This window comes from Sphaerodactylus townsendi, linkage group LG13, assembly GCF_021028975.2.
Source record: "Sphaerodactylus townsendi isolate TG3544 linkage group LG13, MPM_Stown_v2.3, whole genome shotgun sequence".
NCBI classification, from domain to species: Eukaryota; Metazoa; Chordata; class Lepidosauria; order Squamata; family Sphaerodactylidae; genus Sphaerodactylus; species Sphaerodactylus townsendi.
The window spans coordinates 8734748-8761550 of record NC_059437.1 but is presented as its reverse complement, the minus strand read 5'-3'; the positions used below and the strand labels follow the sequence as shown (position 1 = coordinate 8761550).

General features: G+C 44.4%; 1 protein-coding gene across 2 annotated transcripts in view; it reads left to right on the top strand.

Moving 5' to 3' along the window:
• The window catches only part of LOC125442674 (fibronectin type-III domain-containing protein 3A-like), a 91955-nt gene that overhangs the window by 16221 nt on the left and 48931 nt on the right, over positions 1-26803 (top strand). For both annotated transcript variants that reach the window (XM_048514248.1, XM_048514247.1), the window contains one exon: positions 12860-12996. In XM_048514248.1, the coding sequence (XP_048370205.1) occupies positions 12886-12996 (111 nt within the window). In that variant the 5' untranslated portion in view covers positions 12860-12885. The remainder of the gene's footprint in view (positions 1-12859; positions 12997-26803) is intronic.

Genomic DNA, 26803 nt, shown 5'->3' with positions numbered 1-26803 from the left:
AGCTTGGTGACACTCCAGGTAGCATCCGTTGGGTATCTGAGACTGATATTCAAGTTAACCAGGCAGGTTGTAATCTTCCCTAAGATCTACCGGTAATCTTCTTTGCTCTGCGGAGAGCTTGTAGCAGAGATTCTGGCAAAGTCTTTGAGGCTTTGGCCATGAGTTTCCAGTAGTTTTGTGACATGACATTCAGCTGTGAAGGATGAAGAAACGCCTGATGAGCAGAACTTGTCCTGAATTATTTCCTGCCTTTGAACAGAACAATCTTATTATTCTGTTGTTATTTGGTACTCCAACGACAGGCAGTTTCATTCCACAAACAAGAAATGCAGTTGGTTCCAGATCACTTGGTGTTCTCAGAGCCATAATTGTTATCCTGTGGCTACAGGACCCCCTACCTTTTCTGTCTTGATGTAACCCTGGTGCAAGTGAAGAAGAATCTCAGTTGAATCTAGAGGTCTACATTAGTTTAAAAGGTGAAGGGGAATGGATGAACCCCATGTTTTATTGCTTACTTAAAACAAATGGGAGGGACTCGGGGGAAACTACTACTCAAAGAATGGTTTTATTAAGTTTTTTTGTTGGTTTTTGAATTGTTATATTGGTGATGTAAAGAAATGCAGTCATGGTGTTTTGCAGCGAACACCTTGGCTTGAACTGGAAAGCTCTCCAGTTTGCTTCAGAGCAGCCTTTGACCAATGAGGGAGGCCTATTCAGTGCACACATGTTTTTGTACTTGCCTCTGAAGTGGGTGCCTCTTTCTGAAATGTGGCATATCTAATGCTTTGAAGGAATGGTAGAATGTGAGAAAATTTCATGGCATTTAGATCAACATTGCTCGAACTCCTTGATTATAAGTAAGATGTGGTCCTGATGGGGTTGCTGATATGTTCCCTGGCAAAATTTGCCTCAAATGCAGCATTGTGCCAAGTAGCTTTATGCCTGTGCAGTGATTTGTGCTCCCAGGTCCAGATTGTCGCAGCTGCTTTCATTCTAAATAATTTCAATTACTGATGAAACAGCATGCATCCCCTTGCAGATCTGTTCAAAGCATGGAATTGCTTGCCCTTTGTTGCACCGGGGCAGTTGGATACATCCTAACATTCAGTGGAATTTATTCAAGAATTGATCACAAGAACCCGTTGCAGAATTAGCTGGGCACCTCACGGGTAGGAATCCTGAGCAGGTAACCAAGGGACACAGAAACATCAAAGAAAAAAGTCTCCACTCAGAAATCCCTGATGAGTTTTCCCCCTCTGTTTCACCATGTGCCTTTTGAAACTTGGAGGCAAAGGCAGTGAGGCAGCAAGTGTATGAAAAGCAAATTAAAAACCCCAACGGCATTTAATTGTTTTCTCAGGTTTTGGTTTTGTGTGTCTCATCAGATTTCAGAAGCTAAGCGATGTCGGCCTGCGCAAGCATTTGAATAGGAGACCTCCAAGGAATTCCAGGGTCATGACGCAGAGGGAGGCAATGACATACACCTCTGAATTGTTCTTGCCTTGAAAACCCCACCAAGGGTTACCATAAGTCAGCTGTGACTTGATGGTGAAAAATATGGGCGGGGGGGTGTCTCTTAATTATGTTATTGTTATTGATTCCAGGACCCTTCATTGCTTTTATTATTATATGTGATTATTTAATGTACAGTGTTAATTGTATATAAGCCAGTGACTGCAGGCATAAATGTCGTGAAGTTTTTACTTTGGAGCAGTACGGAATGTGATGGGATAATTCATTGAACTGTCCAGTATATAAAGGTTCTTCTGGAGAGAGCCTTTCATTTGTACTTCAGGAATTCAAGGTTAATGGGGTTTTTATTTAGTCTGTAGCAATTTATTCCCACCACAGTCAAAGCTGTTTCACATATTAATTATGTGGGTATTTCCCTTTATGCATACAGAAAATGTTTGTCTGTGGGTACTTGTTGGGTAAGACCTAAGAAAAGTTTCCAGCGTCTCAGTTCGACATGTGGTGCTTTTGGGGATAAGAGCCAAATATTATCCGCCGGAGAGGGTTGCACATAAGTTCTCTTGGGAAACGTTTCAAATTATTTCCAAAGATTTAATAAAAATATATCTTTAGTTATGAACAGATTGCTGCTATGGAGAGATGGTGGTCTGCACGGGTACTCCCCTTCCCCAGATTAACTTTATAACGAGGGTTTTGTAAAAAAAAAATTCTTATTTTCTGACCTCCCTTGAATTCCGCAATATGGATACTAATTTACCTGAAACGCTCACGGGTGGTCTTCCTGTGGTGAAGAAACCGTGAAAAGTTGTCTGACAAGGTCTCCCTGACAGTCTCATGGTTGTGTTTATCTGGGGGGAAATGGCACAGGAAAATGGGTCTAGAAATTGCAAGCTTGTGAGGGACTTTTGTGTTAAAGATTTGTTTTGCTGCCACAGGGTTTTCAAGGCAAGAGATGTTCAAAGGTGGTCTGCCATTGCTTGCCTCTGAATCATGCTGCTGGTATTCTTTGGAGGCCTCTTGTGCACCTCCTTGCCAGAGTTGAGGTTGAGAGTGTGTGACAGGCCCAAGGTCACCTAGCAAGTTTTCTTGGCGCCGTCTGGATTGGAACCTGGGTTTCCCAGATCCTAATCTGCCCCTTTTAACCCCTACACCCGTGGTGGCGAACCTTTGGCACTCCAGATGTTATGGACTACAATTCCCATCAGCCATGCTGGCAGGGGCTGATGGGAATTGTAGTCCATAACATCTGCAGTGCCAAAGGTTCGCCACCACTGCCCTACACCATGCTGGCTTTCATCTTGGAGCAACATAAGCATAAGCATAAGCATAAGCATTTTATTGTCATTGTGCACGCACAACGAAATTTACAGCAGCATTCCTCGATGCACACAATTTCAGACTCATACAATTTCAGACTCATGCAATTTCAGACTCATACATCATCATCCTCCACCCATCCCTACATAGCCCCAAATACATCAATATGAAGCAGCGGAGTTTAGCATAGCCACAGCTTTAGAGTAGAAGCTGTCTCTAGGCCTCTTTGTCCTAGTTCTGGAGTGGTCCCTGTATCGTCTGCCAGATGCAGGTAGCAGTTTAAAAGAGAGTGTGCTGGATGCAGACGGAGTCCCCTTAGAATATTTTGGGCTTTATTTAGACTTCGGGCATTATAGATTTCTTTCCAAGGAGGAGGAGAGGGCAGCCGTGATAATCCGCTTTGTGTGTATTGATCACCCTTTGGGATGCGCCTTCCTATTCAAGCCTACCTGGTGCAACTGGAGAACCATACACAGATGCACGGTGAGGTTAGGACACTCTCTCTATAGCACAGCTGCAAAAGGACACCAGAGAGTTTTCCATCTGGAGTTGTTAAGCTTCCTTAAAAGCAGCATGCGTAGGAAGGTTAAGAGCTCGTGTATCTAATCTGGAGGAACCGGGTTTGATTCCCAGCTCTGCCGCCTGAGCTGTGGAGGCTTATCTGGGGAATTCAGATTAGCCTGTACACTCCCACACATGCCAGCTGGGTCACCTTGGGCTAGTCACAGCTTCTCGGAGCGCTCTCAGCCCCACCTACCTCACAGGGTGTTTGTTGTGAGGGGGGAAGGGCAAGGAGATTGTACTCTGTTCATATATTGTTTATACTATCATTGTACTGTAATATTGTTAAAAATGTATGCCAATAAAGGCTTGTATATGATTATTTGAAAAGCAAAGGAAAAATGGTTTTTAAAAAGTTACATCTATTTGCTCGCATAAAACTGCCTAATGGCTTAAAACTGTACTAAATTTCTCAGTACCACTCATAGGGTAATTCCAAGCTGGAATATTTGAGCCGTTGGGTTTCTCGTGACAGCTGCAAGAATTACCAGGAGCGGAGGTTCGTTGGAACTTCTGAGTCAGGCTGGTTTTTATGGTCGGAAAAGGCTTATCTCAGAGGGGCGGTGCATCAGCTGCTAGATAATAACTGCTGTGTGTAACTGGCATTTGAATTTCGTCTCCTCTTAATATAAATTGTCACTGTCTGAGTCAGGGGTTCCTGATAGTTGGTACAGTGAACCAGATCTGTCACTAAAAATACATATCTCTGCACAGTCAATTCAGTGCAAGTAAGGAGCTCTTAAGAAAATTACAACCCCAGTAAATACATGATGTCCGTTTATTATAATTGGGCTTGTGGCATTTGAGAAATGATGAGAAATTGAAGTACATAATAAAATAGCAAGTATTGTGGACAGAGAAAGGAAGCAAGCTTCGTGTAAGAAGTAAAAGGTAGTGGCGGCCACACCTGTTTTGCCGTAGGGTGTCCAGGTGCTTCGAGTTTCCAACCAGTGTAACACACTTGAAACCAGTGGAGGAACTTGTCCTCAGGCCCCCTTTGCACCCTCTTGTGACTCTCCCCCCCCTTTGCACCCTCCCCCTCTTTGCATCCTCTTGTCCCCATTCGTTTGACAGTTCTCCCTGCTCACACTCCCCCCCCTCTCATTATACGACTCTCCCGTCCCCTCTCCCCCACCCGATTGCCCTTCTTCCCACAATCTGTTGTCCCTTTTCCTTGGGTGATGTTGTTCCCCTTTATCTCTTTGAGGACTCAGGAGGTAAAAGGTAGAATGTAAAAGTTTCTAAATAAATATATATGTCTCTTTGAGAAAAGTAGCACCTGCCCAGCAGCGATGTCATCTTAGTGTTTCGCTGCTGCAAGTGTAACCTAGCAAACACTGCCATGCCTGCCCCTATGCTGGGGAGCTCAGCAGTTGTTTCAGGGATGGAGAGAGTTGTGCAGTCCAGTTGTCACCCCACACCTAGAACAATAGTGGGGTGGGATGAGGGCCTGGAAGGCATCCTTTCTCTTGAGCAGGGGTCCTCAAACTATGGCCCTCCAGATGTTCATGAACTACAATTCCCATCAGCCTTTGCCAGCATGGCCAAGTGGTAGGGCTCATGGGAATTATAGTCTATGAACATCTGGAGGGCCATAGTTTGAAGACCCCTGCTCTTGAGTCTCAGCCAAACACGCAGTGACTATTCAGGCACCTAGATAGGTTGAACAAGCAAAAGCTCTCTGCCCTTATGCGCCAAGTGGAATGAATGCCCTCTGCTGATGAAGATATAACCTAGCAGCATGTATTGTCGTCTTTACAGTTTTGAAGAGCAGCTGTGAACGTGTTACTCTCTGCAATTTGGCAAGATGTTCTTCTGCCCTGTCCTCCCCCCCCCCCAATTTGTTTCCTTAGTGAGTTTGGGGCCCTGGGCAAACATCCAGGATAGGGGCCTGGAATCACTGCATCCCCTGCCACCATGGGTATCCTGCAACCAAGCAAGGGCTTCCAAGGGGGCTCCAGGAGGGGGCGCACTGCACTGGCCAAGCCTCAGATCTGGTGGCCCTGAATATTGGTAGGGTCCTGCACTTTCCCCTTGCGTCAGGGGAGTAGGACCATGGGTAGTTGCAGCCCTGGGCAACTCTGCCTTGCCCGCCACGAGGTTAAGACTTCCCCTGCTTCACTGTTTACATGTAGATATCAAAGGCTATAAGTACCTGTTGACCCGCTTTCCAAGGTTGTTGTAAGAATGTCATGAATGCCTGTGAAACTCTTAGAGGAATTTAAAGTGTTATAAGCAGGTAGTGTTAATATCTTCACAAGGACAATTTACTTCTGATTTCAATTTGACAGTCACAGCATTGGTTCTGGCTAGAAGTTGTCATGGAAGAATTCAAGCATTCCATGTTTTAGTAGTTCACTACGCCATCGATTCTCTGAACTGTGGTATAAATAACAGATCCTTTGGGGGAGCATTAAAGTAATAATTGGAAGAATGGTGCAGGATGTTTTGTCACAACTTGGAGATAACTCATCAGACCCACTGGAGTACTTTAGTTTCAGAAGATAGCTGTGTTCCTCTGCAGCTAGATTCAAGTCCAGTAGCATCTTAGGGGCCAACAAGATTTGTGGGATAAGCTTTTGAGGGCCAAAGGTCTCTTCATCAGATACGAGTTGGAATGGAGATCTGAGGCCTCATATATACCAATTAGAACATGGGAGAGGTGTTGCAAAGAAGGAGCTCACGATACATAGGTACAGTGTTTATTGTAATCAGATTTATTGCAGCAGAAGGGGAATGCATGGGGCCAGGAAATTAGCTTCTCTAGATAAGAATCCTGTGTCCCTATTCAGCCCTGAGGGCTCATTGTTCTGAATTTATGAAGGTACTCCAGTACATTCTCACATTGTAATCTCCCCTTGAAGCTTCTCTGAGGACTGCAACTCTTGGAAGACGAAAATGTCCCCCCTCTAGTGTTTGAGTGTTGTGGGTTTGGATATTAAAAAATAAATGTCCATTTTTTGCGTAGGGACTGACCTTTTTGTCCAGTATAGAGAATGGAAGGGCATTGCTGACATATGATGGCGCATGCAACATTGGAAGCTTTAGCCTGGAAAATGAGCCTGAGACTATATGACCGGAGTGGCCTGGCAATTATTTTTAGAATTAATATGGGGACAGAATTGGCACCTGGGCTTGTGGCAGGTCCTGGTCCCCAAATCTGTATCCGTGTTAGGAAGGGGTTTGTTGCAGGTGAAAAATTAAAGCTGGGAGGCAAGAAAAGGTTTGCCTCCCAACCTCTGTAAGAGAAGAGTATCTTTGGCCCCTTCCGCACATGCAGAATAATTCACTTTCAGTCCACTTTCAATGCACTTTGCAGTTGGATTTTACTGTGCAGAATAGCAAAATCCACTTGCAAACTGTTGTGAAAGTGGATTTGAAGTGCATTTTTCTGCATGTGCGGAAGGGGCCATAGTCCAGCATGGATTATAACACATTGAACTGTTCTGAGTTGAGAGCTCTATGTGATTACCAGTAGTGTTCTGGTGTTGTTTTGTTTGGGCCTGTCTTTAGCTGGTTATCCATTGGTATCGTTCTGGCATTGATGGTCTGTTTCCTTATTGCATTAGGTAAGTATTGTAATTACAAAACTGTCTGTTGTAGATCCTGCTGCTGAGAATCTCTGTCTGAAAAGTCAGATATGTTCCTAGCTGGAGTATTTTAGCAGCCGCTGTCATAGTGGCCCCCTTGCAGGCTGAAGGCAAGGGTTGGGGTGGGGCTTGGGGAGGCCGGGCCACGCCCCCACGGCTCTTTGGGTGCTAAAGGTTGCCGACCCCTGGTTTAAACTGTTCAAACTGGAATTGTTTAAACAATTTAAATATCTAGGAATTCTGTTCCAGTATAACATGTTCTGGACTATTCATCGTAGCTCAGCAATAGCCATTGCTAATGCATGTTCCTTGGCAATTTTCTATAACGGGTGATCAGTATATTCCTGCAGCCTTGAAAGTCTTTAACGTTAAAATAGGTGCTCAACTAGTATACGGAATCCCACTATGGATTGCAGCAGTTAATCATTCCCTTGATTGTATTAAATCAAAATCTTGCATAAAATCATGGGAATGTTGAGATGTGTTCCGTATTCAGCTCTTCGCATTGAAACCGACCAGAGTAGGTTGGAAACTATAGCATGGCTTAGAACATTCAAATATTAGCTACGAATTCACTGCAGCCTAGATCCCTCTAGCCTCATTTATCAGATGCTTTCTGAATCCAACCTTTCTAACTGGTTAGCCTGTATTGAGAGAAAAATTAGATCTATTGGTTTACACATGGATTCATTATATAAGCATCAGGTACAGAGATCCCAACACTTGTAGAGTATTCTACTCAAAAGGTTTCATTTTCATTTTACTGCTTGCTCCTCCCTCCTTACACTTAGCTCCTTATGCAGATCTGTTCTACTCCAAACAATCTTAACATCTCTAATAATATCTTCTAAATCGAAAAATTGCCCAAAATAATCTTACAGAAATCTCTGAAAGAGCATACCATTGTGAATAGATTAATGGAATTCATTTACCAAAAATATAAACATTGCATGAATATACAGTCTCGTGCTACATAATTAAGAGCTAATCCTTTCATGACGAATAACCTTTGGATTCTAACGTATCTTAAATAGAAGACTGTTTAAAATATCTTTAGATTACTTTTCCCTTTTAAAAAAAGTATTTAAAAATCCAATTTTAAATTTAAAAAAACCCTCCCCTTTAGGGGAGGTGGGCCACTGCGAGTAGCAGAGAGCTGGACTAGATGGACTTTGGTCTGGTCCAGCTGACTTGTTCTTATGTTCTTATGAAAATTGGCACTTACCTTGAGGGCTCCTTCTACTCTGAGAAAGGGAGGGTATCTTGTCCCACCTTGGCTTCAAGCAGGGGATGACAGACCGTCTTCTCCATGTTAGTGTCTTCTCTGTTCCTTTTTCTAATAATGCTGAAGTAGGTTTACTTAGTATTTTAGGGTGGCTACTTCGTCAGGAGTTACTGAACTGAGAAAAGTGGGCGATTCTGCCCAGGAGACAGGAAGTCTGGGAGAATTTTAATCCTTCCACCTTGATGGGCAGATAACCCTCACAGCCACTGCTCATTTCTATAGGTGTTTTAATGTGCCATAATTCATTGATGCAGACCCATTTAACATATTCGTGTTTTACATCATGAGAAACTGAGAGCTGTGCTCTTGTTCTACGGATAAAATAAATCCCAGTGGAAGAATAAAGGGAGTGAATTTAGGATCTCTTCACCCAGTCATGCTATTTCAACAGCTGTGAAACAGCTGTTTCTTACCATATTCATAGTTTGCTGCCTTTGAGGAATCCGTGGGCTGAGAAGTGGCAGAAAGTTACTCTAAAGCTCAAGTGACTGGCTTAAATGAGAGCTTTCATTGTAGCTGCTGTGTAAGGTCAGCGGTCTGTTCCTGTGTTGCAGTTAGCACGGTGAGCCTAAGATTGTTTAAGGCCACCTGGAGAGTTATGGCAACTAGAATTTGATCTGTGGGCTTCTGCTTCCTGGTTCACAGCTCATACTCAGAGCCTCTGTGCCCACTTTATACAACGACTTTAGTGAATGGAGGTGAAGGGGAACAGAACCTGTAGTAACTCCCTGAGTGGAATAGATTTAGATATTCTGTTGTTTGCATCAGTGTTTATCTTTACCAGCACGCCTTTTCTAGACGGTAGCCCTGTTGAATATTGCTTGCTTCCAAGCAGGATTTTGTTGTTGTTCTGCAGTTTTCTATTAGCATTCACTGGCCTCATCACAAAACTGATTCAAGCATCTAGGAAAAGTATGCAGTATAATCCTTCCAAGGCGGTACCATTTGCAGCAGGGGATTATGTGTTTCTCTGCCAGAAGCCTGGGAACGTCTTCCCCTGAAACTCATTGGAGTCCGAACTAGTGTCTTACAAGTTTTGAGAGGGTGTATTTATGTGTCCGTCATTTTAGTACTCAGAGTTGGTATATTGGGGATCTTCAGTAATATTTGATTTTAAGTATATTTTAATTCTTTTAATATATATGCTCTAAGATCTTCGTGAATAAAGATCCTCTTCCTTCCCAGTGATTCTGCCTGTCCTGTCGATTGTCTTGAGAGATCCTGGCCTAAATACTTTCTCCCATGAAGGTAATGTGGAGGCACCCACTGGACAGCAGGGCCTCTTTTGTGATGGCCTCCTGTGTGTAGAATTTCCCCTGCATGAGAATTTTCCCTGAGTGAGTCATAGAATCATAGAGTTGGAAGACACCACAAGGGCCATCCTGTCCAACCCCCTGCCATGCATGAATACACAACCAAAGAACCCCTGACAGGTGGCCATCCAGCCTCTGTTTAAAAATCTCCAAAGAAGGAGACTGCACCACCCTTTGAGGCAGTGTATTCTTCTGTCAAATAGCCCTAATTGTCAGGAAGTTTTTCCTCATGTTTTGGTAGAATCTCTTTCCCTGTACCTTGAATCCAGTACTCCTTCTCCTAGTCTCTGGAGCAACAGCAAACAAACTTGCTCCCTCTTCATCATTAACATTTTTTTTTGTCACCGGGCCTTCTTTAAGAAGATGTAAGCTCCTTAAGTATTTGTTTTAAGCGGAAAGGCTGTGTATAGCAGTCCTAAATAGCTAACTCAAAATGTTACTGAAACACTGTCTTGTTTTTTGAGCAACAAATGAAACCTGAAAATGATTCTTACAGTAGGATCACACTTTTGTTTATTACATTCTATTGTGTTGGTAGCCTGAATATAGGAAACTCTTTAAGTTGTCACCTGCTGTCCCCAGCCCCCCTCCCCCTCCCCCCATACCACCTGCAACTCCAAGATTTAAAGCATGTTTTTCACAGCTGGTTATTTTTAAACTCATAATTTGAATGCTTGTTTAGTAACCAGGCTGTATCCCAGAGGGCTCTTCCCTAGTTGTGCTGTTTTGCTGTGTGCGGAGATGTGTTGATCAAGCTTAAAGAAGTATAATTAAAACAAGAGTCACCTGAACTGCACTTCTGTGCAACATTCTTTTCTGGAGCCCCCTTTTAGCATTAAAAATTGTCTAGTAAATACTAATATTGGGTTTAATGGGTCAGGAAAGTATCCTGTTAGTCATTTTGCTTCAGCCCTCGCAAAATTCCTACTGCCCTTCAGAGATGTGGATTATGTTGGTGAGATGGTTGGAATACTGTAGGGTTTCCGCGCTCCTCTACAAGAAGCCTAATGGGTGACTTTGGGCTAGTCACAGTTCTCTCCCATCTCTCTCGGCTCCTCTTCCCATTTCACAAAGCGCCTGTTGTAGGGAGGGGAAGAGATGGTGATTGTACGCCACTTTGAGGCTCCTTAAAGGTAGAGAAAAAGCAGGGTATAACAACAACCCTTTGCCTTCTGCTCTGGAAGGATGCAGAAAATTGCCCTCTAGCTGGAAAAGATCTGGCGGCCCAGTGATGGGAGAGGCCTGGATGGGCATATGGCATTTCCACTGCAACAGCATCTCTGGACTGAGCACTTCACTTTATCTGTTACCCTGTTTCCCCGAATATAAGACATCCCCGGAAAATAAGACATAGTAGAGGTTTTGCTGAAGTACAAAATATAAGGCATCCCCCGAAAGTAAGACGTAGCAAAGTTTTTGTTTGGAAGCATGCCCGACGAACAGAACCCAGAAAAATAAGACATCCCCTGAAAGTAAGACATAGCGCATCTTTGGGAGCAAAAATTAATATAAGACACTGTCTTATTTTCGGGGAAACACAGTAGGAATAACTACCAAGGGTTTGTGTAGTTCAAAATAATGGATTGCACTTGACACCTGAAGCCAGGAGCTTTGCATGCCCCTGGTTATCTATTATTCTTTGTACGTTTAGCCTGGGGCGGGGGGGGGGGGGGTTGGCCGTTGAGCTCAGCTGGTCCAGCTTGGCACATTGGTGGGTGTTATGCTGTTGTTACCCTAGAGCATCAGTGTCAAACTCGTGGCCCTCCAGATGTTATGGACTACAGTTCCCATCATCCCCTGCCAGCATCATGCTGGCAGGGGATGATGGGAACTGTAGTCCATAACATCTGGAGGGCCACGAGTTTGACACCTGTGCCCTAGAGTGACTGGCTTGTTTTGTCTACCAAGATGAAGCAGTTAGGAATTATTGTGACAGTGCAGTAGTCCACTATCTAACAAAGTGTGGATGCAAACCCGGATGAGAGACTGGGAGAGCTGTGAACGGATCCTTGCCAGAATTTTTTAAATGTTTATGGAACCCGAGCAAGGGTCTGGTTCAGATGTGGGGGGGGGGGGGGGGAGGGCCTATTAACTATTCCTTCTCCAGCAGTTTTGCCAACAAAACAAAACCTACCCTCCCTGCTGTTAAGTTCTTCAAAGGGAAAAGGCAGATAGCAGAAGTAAATAAAGTTACTTCTTCGGGCAACCTCAACTGGCAAAACATTATTGGGAAGAAGAGGTAAGAACCTTTGACCCCAAACACTGCATTCCCCTCCATCAAAAAATCCCCAAATCAGGCTCCCCTATATGGTGTCATCGGCGAAGCATTTTAGAAACGCACTGAGGAGGATCCGGTAACACAACTAGAGTCTCTGTTTTGACCCTTACTTTGCTGTGCATTCATATTTGCGGGCACACTCGCAACGTCTCATTCCTGATTGCCACTTCTTTCCTTTCCCCATCAAACTCACAGAAAGCTGAACCAGCTTCTGTATCCTCAGACCCCTGCCCCGGACACAGTCGTTTGGCCGGGCCTTTGGAACTGTCCTAGGAATGAAAGAGAAATAGCTGCAGGGATGCCTTTGTAATCAGATAGCTTTCAGGGGCCCTAGATGTTGTCTGTTGGTTGGTTGTTCCTCTGCTGTGCAAGTTTGGCTTTGCTGTCTATTGTAAACCACTCTGAGCAGTCGGAAAGATGGGCTAGAAATATTTTAAGTAAAAAAAGGTGGTTGCCGCAATTGTAGTCATCAGCCGTCTAGAGACTTCCCTCTCTTGCGGAGGGTCTGATATGATAAAGTGCTGCATGCCGTTTCTATAAGAAACTTGAGTAATTTCTCTTGTAAACATAGCAGATTGGGCAACAGCTCTGAGCATCTTAGAGAAAATGACTGCAAAGGTACAGCTAGTTGTGGGATTCATACTTTGTTTGTTCCTTTGATCAGAAGGTAAAAAGTCTGTGTTCAGGTGGAAAATTTCCTCAGTCACCTTGGTACCGATAAGAAGGGAACCTATTCAGCTAAATCTCAATGAAATATGAATACATATGTTAAATTGAATGCTGACTACAGGGCACATTTTTGCACAGGTCTTCTCTAAGTTGGAGGAATGGTTGGTTCAGCATATTTCCTGTTTCCTGTTGTGCACACCTTGAAGCCTGACCTGTCGTCAAGGGTTCATGATCAGAATTCGTGATTTCACTTGGCTAGCGAAGACCAACCGGTGCCTGTGTTTCAGAGCCAAACGCTCAGTTCTAATTCGTTGTGTAACTTCGTTTTAATTTTAAAAATGACTGACATTGAACGTGTCTTTCCTTTCCCCAGGTTGATGAAAGAGAACTTGTTAACGAATGGTCATTTCAGCTATGATGGCAGACCAGCCACCTCCATTAGAAGCCACCCCTATTTTGAATGAAGTGCCACTTCTACCTCATATGGTCAATGGGGACACCACGCAACAGGCAAGTGGACCTGCGCAGAATGAAAATCTCCCAAGTTATTTGCTGGAGTTTGTCATTTCCTTCTAGAAACACATAGGGGTCGGGACCCCTTTGGGGGTCGAATGGCCCTTTTACAGGGGTCGCCTAAGACTCTGCATCAGTGTTCTCCATCTGTAAAATGGATAAATGTTAGGGTTGGGGGTCACCACAACATAAGGAACTGTATTAAAGCGTCACGGCATTAGGAAGGTTGAGAACCACTGTGCTAGTCCTTTGGAGCATGACCTCTGTAGTTAGTGGAATCGAGGGAGTCGGGAAGCAAACCTGTATTACTGTTAATGTGTCCGAAAGCTCCTCCTTCTCCTGTGGTGTAGTGGTTAAGAGCAGGTGTATTCTAATCTGGAGGAACCGGGTTTGATTCCCCGCTATGATTCTTGAAATGTGCAGGCTTATCTGAGGAACTCAGATTAGCCTGTGCACTCCAACACACGCCAGCTGGGTGACCTTGGGCTAGTCACAGTTCTTCTGAGCTCTCTCAGCCCAATCTACCTCACAGGGTGTTTGTTGTGGGGGGGAAGGATTGTCAGCCCCTTTGAGTCTCCTTACAGGAGAGAAAAGGGGGATATAAATCCTCGTCCTTCTTCTTGGTGTGCCTGTTAGATCTCAAACTACGGACTCTGTATTGTTGATCACCAGTGTTTATTGATAGGCCTCGAAACATTCAGCTTGACTAAGCCAATTCTGGCGAACCTGGCTTTTGCTAACCCCTTTATTCCGATAGTAATCCCCCTTCCCATTTTGCCAAGAAATGTGAGAAAGAGTTAGTTTGGAGCTAAGGCGCCCCAAGGTTGGCAATAGAGATCGAGCCACCTGGCATCCTGCTCCCACAGGATAATGGAAACAATCCCAGTTCCCATGAGACCAGAGTGTCAGGGGAAAGCCTAGTTATCAACTCGGTGTGTGAAGCCATAAAGAAAAAGATCAAGGAAAGAATGTCCCAGAACGGCAGTGATAACATATAGCCAGCTGGTTACATATATCTTGTAGCAATTACGTTGAGCTAGGAATGCATCTCAGTCACCTATATACAATCCCCCTGACAGCCTTCTTGTTGCCTTTGAAAGCTACGATGGACGCCAGATATGTATCAAGCATATCCCACTGAATGTTAGTTTTAGTCCTGAATTTTTAGGTATCAGCCACGAGCCATGTAGCTTGTGGGCCACTTCTGACCTGTTCTGTTTCATAAGAGTGCAAGAAGGGCCTGACTGGAGCCATCTAATTCAGCATACTTTCTCACGCAGAGAACAACCAGTGATTCTGGAAAGCCAGGAACAGGGCACAGAGTCCAAAGCTCCCCGCTGCTGCCTGCTGGCACTGCTACTCAGAAACTTACTACAACTGAACTTGGCGCTTCTCTTTAGTTACTGTGACTAGTAAGCCACTGATGGACCTCTCCTCCATGCATTCTAGTCCTCTTGCTCTCAGAAGAGGCATACATCAGTGATCGAGCTCTTGCTTGGCGTGCATGAAGTCCCTAGCTCAGTCCCCGCCACGTACAGCTGAGAGAAGAATCTATAGGGGTCAAACTCGTGGCCCTCCAGATGTTATGGACTACACTTCCCATCATCCCCTGCTGGCATCACACTGGCAGGGAACTGTAGTCCATAGCATCTGGAGGGCCGCAAGTTTGACACCTGTGATCTAAGGGGTCAGAGCTGGTGAGACATGTGGTGGTAATGTTTAGAAATAGTAGAGCTTTTATTATGGGGGACTGAAACTAGGAAAAGTGGTAGCGTTTTTCTGCTAAGCAGCGGAATGGTGTTTCTGAACCCGTTACTAATCCAGATTTCTTGCCCAAATGCAAAATTGTAAGAATTTATTTTTGAACGTCGAGGTCTCTTTGAAAGTCGAGTTTACTTGACTGTTCGTGTGGAGGACGTTTGTGCACTAGACATGTTCTGCGCTGCTTGTATAAATCGAAAGGTTGCCAAAAGATTTCATGTCATGTTTGGATCTGAGAAAATTCAGGATGTCAATCTATTAACAGTTATGGGGAAAATTGATCTTCGTTAATTTCCTTGTGGCTTCAGTGCATTGCACAGTGCAATACTGGTTGCTGTTCTTTTGTTTAAGCAATTTAAATGCTGTCATTCATCTGTACAGGCAATAATTTGGAGATACTCAGTATAGATCACTTTTATAGCCATGGAAACTTCTAATGAGAAATAGGTTGAGCTACTTTAGATGTAGCCTAAGGGCATTTCCTTATGTCATGGGCAGTTACTTTATAATCACAGATCGCATTTGAAGTATTGCTGAGTTTCAAAGAGCTTGTCATGTGACACAAGTAGACAGCTGTTGAAGACACTTGGGTCTAAGCCCCCCCCCCAGTAGTTGTGTGTTTTTTTTTGCTCCAGGCCAACTATAAACTCTTTTTAAGATGTGAATTATTCTCCCCTGAGCCAGAGGACATCTTGTGGGTGTTTTTCTCTTCTTCCTGTTGGAGTGAGAACACCCCTTTCCTGCCTCAACTTCGTAGAAAGTTGCTAGTTTCTTACTAATTCCACTTAATCTGCAGAGTTGGAGCAATTTCACCCATTCTCTAATTTTTACTTTGTAGCAGCTTACAGTCACCTTCGTTATCTTTTTGTCCTTTTGCTTCACTTATTTTGCCCCTTTATTTTATTTATTTATCATATTTATATACCGCCCTCCTCCAAAGGCTCCCTCTCTCCCTCCTCCACCTCATCTCCCGAAGAACACCTTCCGCTGGCTTATCAGCCGCATCAGGGGGACGCTTTCTATTGTGTGCCAGAAACATGCAGGGGAACTCAAGAGTTCCTCTTCAAGGAGGACGTGGATTGCTCACTGGAAGCTGGACCTCTGCAGCTGTCCCACAGGCAGAAGTTAGCACGGTCATTTCGGCACCAAATGCAAAAAGGCATGTGAAAATGCAACCACCAGAGAAAATGGCCACCTTAACCTCTAGCCACCACTGCTGAGGGTACGAGGGCTCTGGCAGGTAAGAAGAGGACTCCAGTGTGCATGCGGAGGCTCACAGCTCCCACCGCCATTGCTCCCTGGAAGACCAGCAAGCCGGTATTTTTTCTGCTCCACCCCCAAGGATTACCATACCTTTGTGAGGGAAACTCTAAGGCAGTGATGGCAAATCTATGGCATGGGTGCCAGAGGTGGCACTCCCGGAGCCTCGGGAGCTCCCTCTCTGTGGAGCACGCTTGAACACAGAGTTCGGCCACACCCCCCCCCACACACGCACACACACACACACCCATAGGGCTGGCCCTGGGCCACTGGCATGCACGTGACTCAATGCTACTGGGCTGTGAGCAGGGAGGGACTCCGGGCTGGCGGACCTGGTGCCTGTGCTCCCGGTGGCTGCTGCCTGGGGAGCCGAGGCGGCCGAGAGGAGGAGAGCAGAGATGCTAGAGAGGCACAGAGAAGTGCACGCTGGACTTTGCTGGGAGGGGCTAGAGCAGGCTGGCCCCTGTTCAAGCCCTGGTAGGGGCCGGAGGAAGAGGGGAGCCAACCGCTTAGTTTTCTAAAACTAAAACTAAAACCTCAGCATTCAGGTTAAATTGCCGTGTTGGCACTTTGCGATAAGTAAGTGGGAGCTTCTTGGGTTGCAATTTGGGCACTCGGTCTCAAAAAGGTTCGCCATCACTGGAACAGGTCAACTCCCTAATAACCCAGGGATTTCCTGGGCTGGACTCCAGAACCCACAGTCTCACCTCCCTTTCACCCTTCAGAAGAGTTCTTAGCTTACGAAGAGGGGATACCAAAAGAGTTCTCAGCCCAAGAAGTGTGACTATCAGCTTGTGGGGGACGGGGGAGGCAAGCCATGGCCCACCAAGGCAGCCCTCAAGAGGGGGCATAGAATCCCAGAAAGAGAGTCCTTCTCCATCTCGGAAGGCGAATCTAAGATGAGAGAAGAGGGAGTGTTCTTCTCCAACGAAGAGGAAGGGAAGGTAGATGACTCTCAAGTGCCTGAGGAGGAGGCGGCATGCTTTTTTTCTGATTCATGCCCAGCAGAGCACAACTCCCAGAAGGTACTGGCCTGTCTTCAAGAACATGACTTCCTCATGAACCTCTCCAAGAGCTCACTTGTACCCACACAGAGGCTCAAACATTTGGGGGTTATCATCAGCATCTCGGTCAACACGTTCTTCGTTCATCCAAAGTAACGAGAATAAAGGAGCTGGTGCTGAACTCCGCACAGATCCCCCAACCTCATGGCTCTGTCCTCTTTTCTGGGTTTACTGATGTCCACAATGGATGACATTAAATGGGGGAGATTTCATACCAGAAGCCTGAAGTGGCTGTTAGCTCCCTACCAGGATATCATCATCGAGAAGTGCTTCCTTTCCATTCAGGTACCTTGCCAAGTGAAATGCAGTCTGGGCCGTTGGACCAAATCCTCAAATCTTCTCCAGGACAAGCTTTATTGGATAACTCACCAAATCCAGGTTTTCACAGATGGCAGCCTTTGCCGTTGGGGAACCTTGGTGGAGGACACCCCAGCTCAAGGTCTCTGGTCTCCTAGGGAGACCACCCTGCCGGTTGGAGATGAGAGTGGTCTTCGTCGCTCTTCTGTCATTTCAGTAGAGGCTCAAGGAGAAGCACATCCTCAAATGGATGGACATCATTGCCACCAAGGCTTAGCAGAGGGGCTCTCACTCTTTGGCTGTTCGCTGGGAAGCAGCCAAGTCCCTCTCCCTTGCAAAAGTCCTGCTCTCTCCTAGCAAAAAAAAGAAGCAAAAAAATTGGCCATTTCTCATATATAAGTGTGAAAGCCCCCAGTGAATTCCTCAGCACTGGAAATTTTTCTCTCTTTCTCACAATACTAGAACCAGGGGGCATTCATTGAAAATGCTGGGGGGAAGAATTAATAAAAGGAAACACTTCTTCACACAACGTGTGATTGGTGTTTGGAGTATGCTGCCACAGGAGTTGCGGATAATACTAACCTGGATAGCTTAAAAAAGGGCTTCTGGACAGATTTATCAGAGGAGAAGTCGAGTCTATGGCGTGTTGGCAGAAGAGAATTTTATATCTCCAGGACAGTTACATGGACTATACCTCCTATCAGACTCCTGCCATGATACGGGGCAGGGGCTGATGGGAATTGTAGTCCATAACATCTGGAGTGCCAAAGGTTCGCCACCACTGCTCTATGGCTACCAATCTTGATCCTCCTTGATCTCAGATTGCAAATGCCTTAGCAGACCAGGTGCTCAGGAGCAACAGCAGCAGAAGGCCATTGCTTTCACATCCTGCATGTGAGCTCCCAAAGGCACCTGGTGGGCCACTGCGAGTAGCAGAGAGCTGGACTAGATGGACTCTAGTCTGATCCAGCAGGCTAGTTCTTATGTTCTTAAATGTTTCATATTTTTGAAGTTAATCTTGGAGAAGCCAGCTGCTGCTTTAAAAAAGGCTGTTGGCCTTTAAGTTGCTTGCTTTAAGTGCTTGCTGTGAACCCCAGATTCCAGATTCTCCGTCTTGTAAAAGTGATCCCCCCCCCCCCCCCGCTAGTGTCAAGATGCATTAATTAGAAATGATAGCAACTCGGGTGCTTTGTTGGGTGAACAGTCTGAACAGACGATGAACTAACTGGGTACTAAAACTTTTGCCCTTTAAGCCGACGTCTTCAATGCTTCTCTTCTGTCCAGTGACCAGCTTACAAAATGTTGAAGCTTTGTTAAAGAGAACCTTTCCCAATTACTAAAGTTCAGAATGAACTAAACTCTCTCACAAAATAAACATCTGGTGGTTGGTTTTTTAAAAATAAATTAAGTACCAGACGTACATTGATGCTTGCCTGGAGAATAGTTCTGGGAAAACCAGTTTGTGTGTGTTCCAGTAAAACTTTTATTTTGAAATTGTGTTGTTTGTCCACGTAATAGACATGGCAAAAATTCCCCGTTAACCTTCAAGCCAGGATATGATGTATCTGTGTAGGATTTGTAACTTCAGCAAGTGCCAAATAAAGTGTTCTTTGACTTTAGTTTAGTATATGTGTAGAAAGTTAAAATCAGATTTTGAAAAGTAATATCCAAGTGGGCCAGGCTTGAGAGTTTACCTTGCCCTACATCTACATGACAGGTCTTTCTGATATGCGCAGAGACATAATTTGAAACTGTTTCTATCTGGAGCTGGGATCTTGAGCGTGAGCTGCACTTCCTCTTCACTCAGGGCGCAGGAGTCTTGTGAAGATTGTCTTTCCGCGCACGCTCCTTCAATACATTGAAGCTGTTTTCTTAAGGAATAGTTCCTTCCTTATTTTATCTGGTTAAACATCTTACTGTTATTCTTGCAGTCTGCTTAGAACCTTTCTCTGCACTCATTTCAAATGAAACTTGTTCAGAAAAACTTCCGGATAGAGCGTGCCCCTGATTTCATAAACTTTCAAAACGATTGCAACCAAAGACTAAATTTTGGGATGTGCCGGATAATTGTTCCTTGTTTTAACAAAAGAAAACATCTTCAGTCTGTGATATCCCAGCCGTTCCTTTCCTTCCTCTTCCTTGTTGAAATGTATGTTGTAAGCTTTTGGGAGCAAGGATTTTTAATTCTTTTGTTTTTGTTTATTGGTCCGTAAAAGCCCCTCTGCCATGTTGATATATAAATCATAATTGGGCTACTGTTGTCGAGTGGAAAAAAAATTGTGAACTTCCAAAGCAAGCAACGTGGCCGCATACAAACAGACCCAACCTCCCTGCTACTGACACAGAGCAAGTTATTTCTTAAATTTCCCATGTGTTTGAACCTATAAAATTATGCATGGGGTAGAAAATGTTGACAGAGAGAAATTTCTCTCTCTTTCTCACAGTACTAGAACCAGGGGGCATTCATTGAAAATGCTGAGGGGAAGAATTAGGACTAATAAAAGGAAACACTACTTCACGCGACATGTGATTGGTATTTGGAATATGCTGCCACAGGAGGTGGTGATGGCCACTAACCCGGATATCTTTAAAAGGGGCTTGAACAGATTTATGGAGGAGAAGTCGATTTATGGCTACCAATCTTGATCCTCTTTGATCTGAGCTCAGGAGCAACAGCCACAGAAGGCCATTGCTTTCACCTCCTGCATGTGAGCTCCCAAAGGCACCTGGTGGGCCACTGGGAATAGCAGAGAGCTGGACTAGATGGACTCTGGTCTGATCCAGCTGGCTTGTTCTTATGTTCTTAACCTGAGTGGTAGGAGCCCCAGGGCGCAAAGAGGTAAGCTGCAGTAGGGCAGTCCGAGTTCTGCTCATGACCTGAGTTTGATCCTGATGGAAGTCGGTGTCAGGTAGCTGGCTCAAGATTGGCTCAGCCTTTCATCCTTCCAGGGTTGGTCAAATGAGTACACAGGTTGCTTGGGGGTAAAGTGCAGGGGGCTGGGGGAGGCAGTGGCAAAGCACCCCATGAACACAATCTTCCGAGTAAGTATCGTGATGTGACATCACCCCGTGGGCGCTTGCTCAGGGGTTGACCATGGCTAGTGCTTGGATGGGAGAACAGCAAGGATTGCTATGCAGAAGAAGACAATGGCAAACCACCTTGCAGATCTCATGCCTTGAAAGCCCTATGAGGAGTTGCCATCAATCAGTTGAGAGTTGACGGCACTTAATTAATGTGTTGCCTCTGGAGTGGAACCCTTGAACTATCCTGGTTTGTTTAATAAACCCAGCTCTTCAATTCAAAGGACAAATCAAACGAAGATTTAATCACTGATGACTGTTATTCTATCCCTACTTACTTTGAAGCTTCAGTGCGGCTTAGAACTTCTTTGAATTTTGCATAATACTGTCTGGGGCACTTTCAAATGAGTTCGTCATAAAAGCAGCACCCATGGTCTTCAAATAAACCTCCCTGAGCTCATGAAACAGGTTGGAAAAGTTACCTCACGTGAACTTTCACAGAGCTGGTGTAGATGGCAGGTTTTCTCTGTTCAGCCTCTAGCTCAGTGGCTCTCAACCTTCCTAATGCCGCGACCCTTTAATACAGTTCCTCATTTTATGGTGACCCCCAACCCTAACATTTATCCGTTTTACAGATGGAGAACACTGATGCAGAGAGTCTTAGGCAACCCTTGTGAAAGGGTCGTTCGACCCCCAAAGGGGTCCCGACCCCCAGGTTGAGAACCACTAGCTTCTGTTGCTTAGCGTATCTACAATGGCTACCTTGTACACATTGGTGCCAGTTATGACATATAGGATGAACAAACTCATGAATTTTAATGTATTGTCCAAGGCTTTTATGACTGGATTCAACTGGTTATTGTGGGTTTTCCAAGCTGTGTGGCCGTGGTCTGGTAGATCTTGTTCCTTCATCTGTGGCTGGCATCTTCAGAGGTGTATCACAGAGAGAAGTCTCTTACACACTGTCATAACAGACTTATGGACACGCTGGTCACAGTGTGTAACAGATTTCTCTCTGTGATACACCTCTGAAGATACCAGCCACAGATGCAGGTGAAACGTTAGGAACAAGATCTACCAGACCATGGCCACGTAGCCCGGAAAACCCACAACAGTCATGAAGTTTAGTTGAGGGTTTGGAAGCTGATGGGTAACATTTAGACCAGTGGTAATATCCAAAGTGGCGTCCAAACGTCAGTGGCGTATTGTTTGTCAGTCTTCAAGTAAATCAAATTAGTATAATTTTTCCTTCCAATATTGTTTTGCTTTTTCAGTGGGCAGGGGAAGGATAAACTGCAAAGTAGATGACAGTAATTCATGGAGCTGATGCAAGGTTTAACTTACAAGTGACCTCTTTGTTCTGTTAGAATGATCCACGCCCTAAGCATTTGGTATATACTCCACAGGCCATTACCAAGGACATCTTTTACGGGTGAAGCAGTTTAGAAATTAAGTTCTTATTTCATTTTCATTGCATGATCTTTGAATGTAGTGCCATAACTTCTGCTAAAAAATATCAGACATTTGGTCTGCTCAGTGCTCGGTCGAAAGCTAGGAAAAGGAGGCCTTGAAGCTTCTGGCTTGCTTGTGCTTGTGGAAATAAGCCTTTTCAGTACAAAGCTCACGGTTTGGCTCTCTTTTTTTGGCTGTAACGGCATTAGGTCATCTTCGACCTTTCCTGTTCCCATTATCTGACCAACATATGCGTCATCTTGGCTCTGGGTTGCACAATTAGCCATCCTTGATCCTTTTGCAACTTTCGGGCTTTTAAAAACCAACACAGAAAACAGCCTTGTAAAGTTTGCAGCAGTCAAGCTTAAAATCAAAACCAAAAGCTAGAAACAAAGCAGCATGTTTGTTTATCTTGTACCATGCCTTTCATTTTAATTTTTAGCGCTGTGAACTGGTACAAAGAATGCTTTGTAGAGCCGCTTTGGGCAAAACATTAAAACTGAGCAACTTTGTTTCCCAGAAATACTCTTGGCCCATAACAGCCAGATGTTTGATTCAGAGAGTTTTGAATGACAAGTACTTAATTAGCTTGTGTGCAGAAAATTATGGATTCCAAATATTGTAGCTGGTTGTTGTTCTGAAAGTTTGTTTCAAAGTTGTTTCCTTGACTAACTCTAGCACCAGTTCTGGCCAGCGATTGAAAATGTGCATTGCTTTTGGCCAATAGCAGCCTCAATAGTGCATCCTATTGAGTTGTTAGGGTCTTCATTTTTAGCTTGAGACCATCATCGTTCTTGAAGGAACAGCATACAGTGCGCTACCTGCCTGTGGGTACATCAGTTGTGTTTTTAAAATATCCTTTGTTCAGTAGCAAAGAAACCATTAAACCCCGCAGTTTTCTGCTCAGTGGACATTGTATGGCCAAGTTCAGAACCACTGGCCAAAACCTGATTTAGCTGTTGGCTCTGAGCCTGTGCTTCCTTTTCTTTTCAAATGTTCATTTGCTTGTTTGTTTATTTATGTATTTATGATTTTATATCCCACCCAATCCCTGAAGGGCTCTGGGCGGGTTACAAGATTAGAAGATTAGAATGTGGCTCTCAGCTCAAACTGGCTGAACACATCATTAACAACCAGCAACCCATGCTGGAAAATGATACTCTTCTCACAGTCAATGAGAGGCAAACCTTTTCTTGCCCAAAGGCAGTCTCCCACCGGGGCCTGCAACAAACCAAGGTCTGTCCTCATATCCACTCATTCACTTGTTCATTTCCCAGTGTTATACATGCCCTCAAATGTTGCATTTACCGCCTTCCCTTCCACTTCGGAGACAAGCCATAGTTTGCCATTACATCTTCGTTAGGAAATTGTGGTTTATGCTGTTCAAGCCAGAATTGCACGCTTCAGTTTTGATTTCTGGTTTAGAAGGAAAACACAAGCCATAGTTTGCCTGTGTTAATGCTGGGGCCAGTTATGACCTGCCTTTAAAATAGAAAGAACGGAGGAAATTACAGCATGTGTGCGGTAAGGAGGGAGCTTGCGATTCTTGGCTTGCTCCTGTAATGCCAAACCATGGCTTGGTTCTTCCAAGTGAACTGGGCTCGTATCTTCCTGGTGTCCCTTGCTTTGTACGTTACAATCGTTGGCCTTGATCTGAATGTGTCATCTGTGCTAAGAATATCTCCCTGTTCAGGTAGCTTTTGCCCAGCGAGATTGCTCTTGGCTCTCAGGGCCGCAACCTCTCTTTGCTAACATTGCTTACTGAAAACTCTGTTCATTTGGAAGGAAGTTCCATGGAAACAAACACAACCTGCTTCCATGTAAACATTCTGGGATTAATGGTGCTGATCATGCACTTGGCCTTTATGGCAATGCTTCCTTGATGTTACAATCAGTGCCTTGTCTGTTCAGTTCTCTTGTTCCTCCAGTTCTTTAAAACAAATCCCCCAAATTTTATTGGCAGCCGTTCGTGACAGATAGGGAGAAGGGAAAAAAACCCAGACATGCGGTCTGTGATCTGTTTCATCACATTTGTGTGCGTCTGAGTTTGGATGGTTCATGTTCCTGTCTCCCTGATGCCTGACTGCCTTTTATATATGAAGTACAGCAGTTGTTCTTAGCCAAGCACTCAATTTGGCCCATTATTTATCTCTCTCCACCACGTGGCTACTGCGGCATTGAGTCACCGTACCATAGAAACTGCTGCTAAGAGGCATATTCAGCTGCTGAAACAGAATGTCCAATTTCCGAATAAGATAACTTTTGTGAAAACAGTTCCTTCGCTAATCCAGAAAATTTTAAAGGCTAATGTACAGTTGAAACCAGGGTTTTTTTTTCTTTTGTGGCTAATGAACAAACAGCAAATGACCATAGCAGCAATATTATTATTATGCACAAAAATGTAAAGATCCAACATTACCTACAGAAGTTGGTAAAGGTGATGGAATTTACAGAGATGGCTAAACTTAGTACTTTGATCAGAGAAAAGACAATAGCTTTATTTATTGGTGACTGGAAACCCCATTCAGACTTTTTGCACAGAACAGGGGAAAAAATTAACTAATATTTTCTGGATTTGATTAAGAAAAAAATTTAGATGATGGGAAAAAGAGGGTTTTTTTGTTTTTACTTGAATTTTTTTTTAGAGAAAATTAGAAGCTCTTGTCAGTTTTTTATTTTTTTCATACAAAATCTTCCATAAAAAAGAAAATCATTAAATGTGACTGACTTTGTTAACATTGGAGGAATGCAAAGAGTTCTTTAATAGGAATCTTGCTACTGTGTCCTGTCCCCCCTGCCCACATATCTACCAAAAATAGATAGGAATGGGATGGTGTCCATGTGTGTTTTTTTTTGGGGGGGGGGGGCAGATCATATAGAGGGCCAAAAAAGAGTATTGAACCCCAGTGCTTTCTCCTACTGATGCAACTGATTTAAGATATTATTTTGGGTTGCAGATTGCTTCTAATGTGTTTTATTTCACCTTGAGGAACTGTTACAGCTGAAGGAATAAAAACAACTAAAACATTTATATCCTACTATGCTGCTTGAAATGAAAATGGATCCCAGCATTTATTCTGAAGCCTGCAAATCGCCATTCCCAGTGGTGGGATCCAAACATCTTAGTAACAGGTTCCCATGGTGGTGGGATTCAAACTGTGGCGTAGCGCCAATGGGGATGGGCGGGGCATGACAGGGGCGTGGGCGGACATTCCAGGGGCGGGGCATTCCTGGGCGGGGCTGTGGCAAGGACGCAGCCACTGCGCCGGAGAATCACTTAGTGAGGAAGCGATACCTGCACGCATGACGCCCAGGCTGCCTTACGCAGCCGCTGGTGCACCTCCTGCTAGACTGCTTGCAGTTCTGCGCACTACTGCTGAGAGGAGGGGCGTAACTAAGGCAAAAATCACGTGGCAAAATCACCAATTAGTAACCCCCTCTCGGCACACACAAATCATTAGTAACCTACTCTCGGGAACCTGTGAGAACCTGCTGGATCCCACCTCTGGCCATTCCACTAACAATATTCATGGTGTGATTGATTACAATCGAATAACTGAAACAGCCGGGACACTCACAAGAGAAAGCTGCAGCACTGAGCAGAACTACATTAAAAGGCAGCAAAGAAGAAAGGAAAGATTTCACTCTACTAATACTGAAATGACCCCATAAAACCTATGTCAGTTGCAGACTGGTCTAGAACAGATTTATAACATAGAACAGGGGTAGGGAACCTTTAACACTCAAAGAGCCATTTGGACCCGTTTTCCATGGGAAAAGAAAACACTTGGAGCCGCAAATAATTTTTGACATTTAAAATAAAGATAACACTGTATATATTGGGTTTTTTTAACATTTTACCCGCTCCATTCTGAGAGCGCATGGATACGATCAGCCCTGCCTGCAGAGGCTGAGGAGCAGGACTCAGAGCCAGCGGCTCGGAAGCACCTCGCCGGCTGCCGGAGGCGCCAGCCCACGCTCCAATGGGGCGGCGGAGGAAAGCCTGGCAACGCAGCCCAGCCCGGCCTGTAGCAGGCGGTTGAGTGCGCTCCCGCCCTGCTGCCTGCAGGCCCGAGGGCAGAGATAAGGGGCCAGCAGCTGAAGCTGCCGTGGAGGCCATAGTGCAAGGCAAGAAGAAGCGCTTTATCGCGGCTCTCGAGCCGCAGGTTCCCTACCCCTGACATAGAACATTTATAACGTAGAACAAGGAACCTAGTAGCCTCTTGAGGAACTGTAATAAAAGAAAGATATAAATTCATAGGATAAGCTTGACTGATGCAAGTTTATTGCTCTGCCATTAACTTGCTTTAAATTTTAATGTATCACCATTAATGCTTCATTTCTATAATAAATGGTGTTAACCCTGAATATATTTAGAGATTTGTTTTAGCATTTTAACTATCGTAATGCTCCCGAGAAGCTAATTAAATAAAAAATAGCAGTAAGTTTATCTTTCAGTATTTTCTGATAGAAAAGATGTTCTGCCAGATGGAACAGAATTCAAGATCTTAATCAGGGTTGATGGTGATAAGGACTTAAGTAGGAAAATCTATAAAATTAATTGTAGATCTAAGCAATCTGGAACCTTAAAAAGATGGCGAGACCAAAGAGGTTCATTGTACTAGGAGAAGTTTGCAGATGAATGTGGCCTGATGTTTAAATGACTTTCATACATTTTTCAACGGAGTTGTGTTAAGATAGTTTTAGTAGTTCTATTTACTGTTCAGAAATGAATATGTAACTTATAACAGGAAAATTGCTGGTGATGTCACACTGCTTTTCTTCACATCTTCTGAACATATGCATTAATGTTAGCGTGTTGGAAGGGAATCTGAAAATCAGTCAGATGTGACCAGCTATTACATTCCACTACAAGCGAACTGGGCCTTTTAAAGGATTAGTCTTCAGATAGGCTTTGAACTATTATTATTAACTATTTCAAAGCTGCC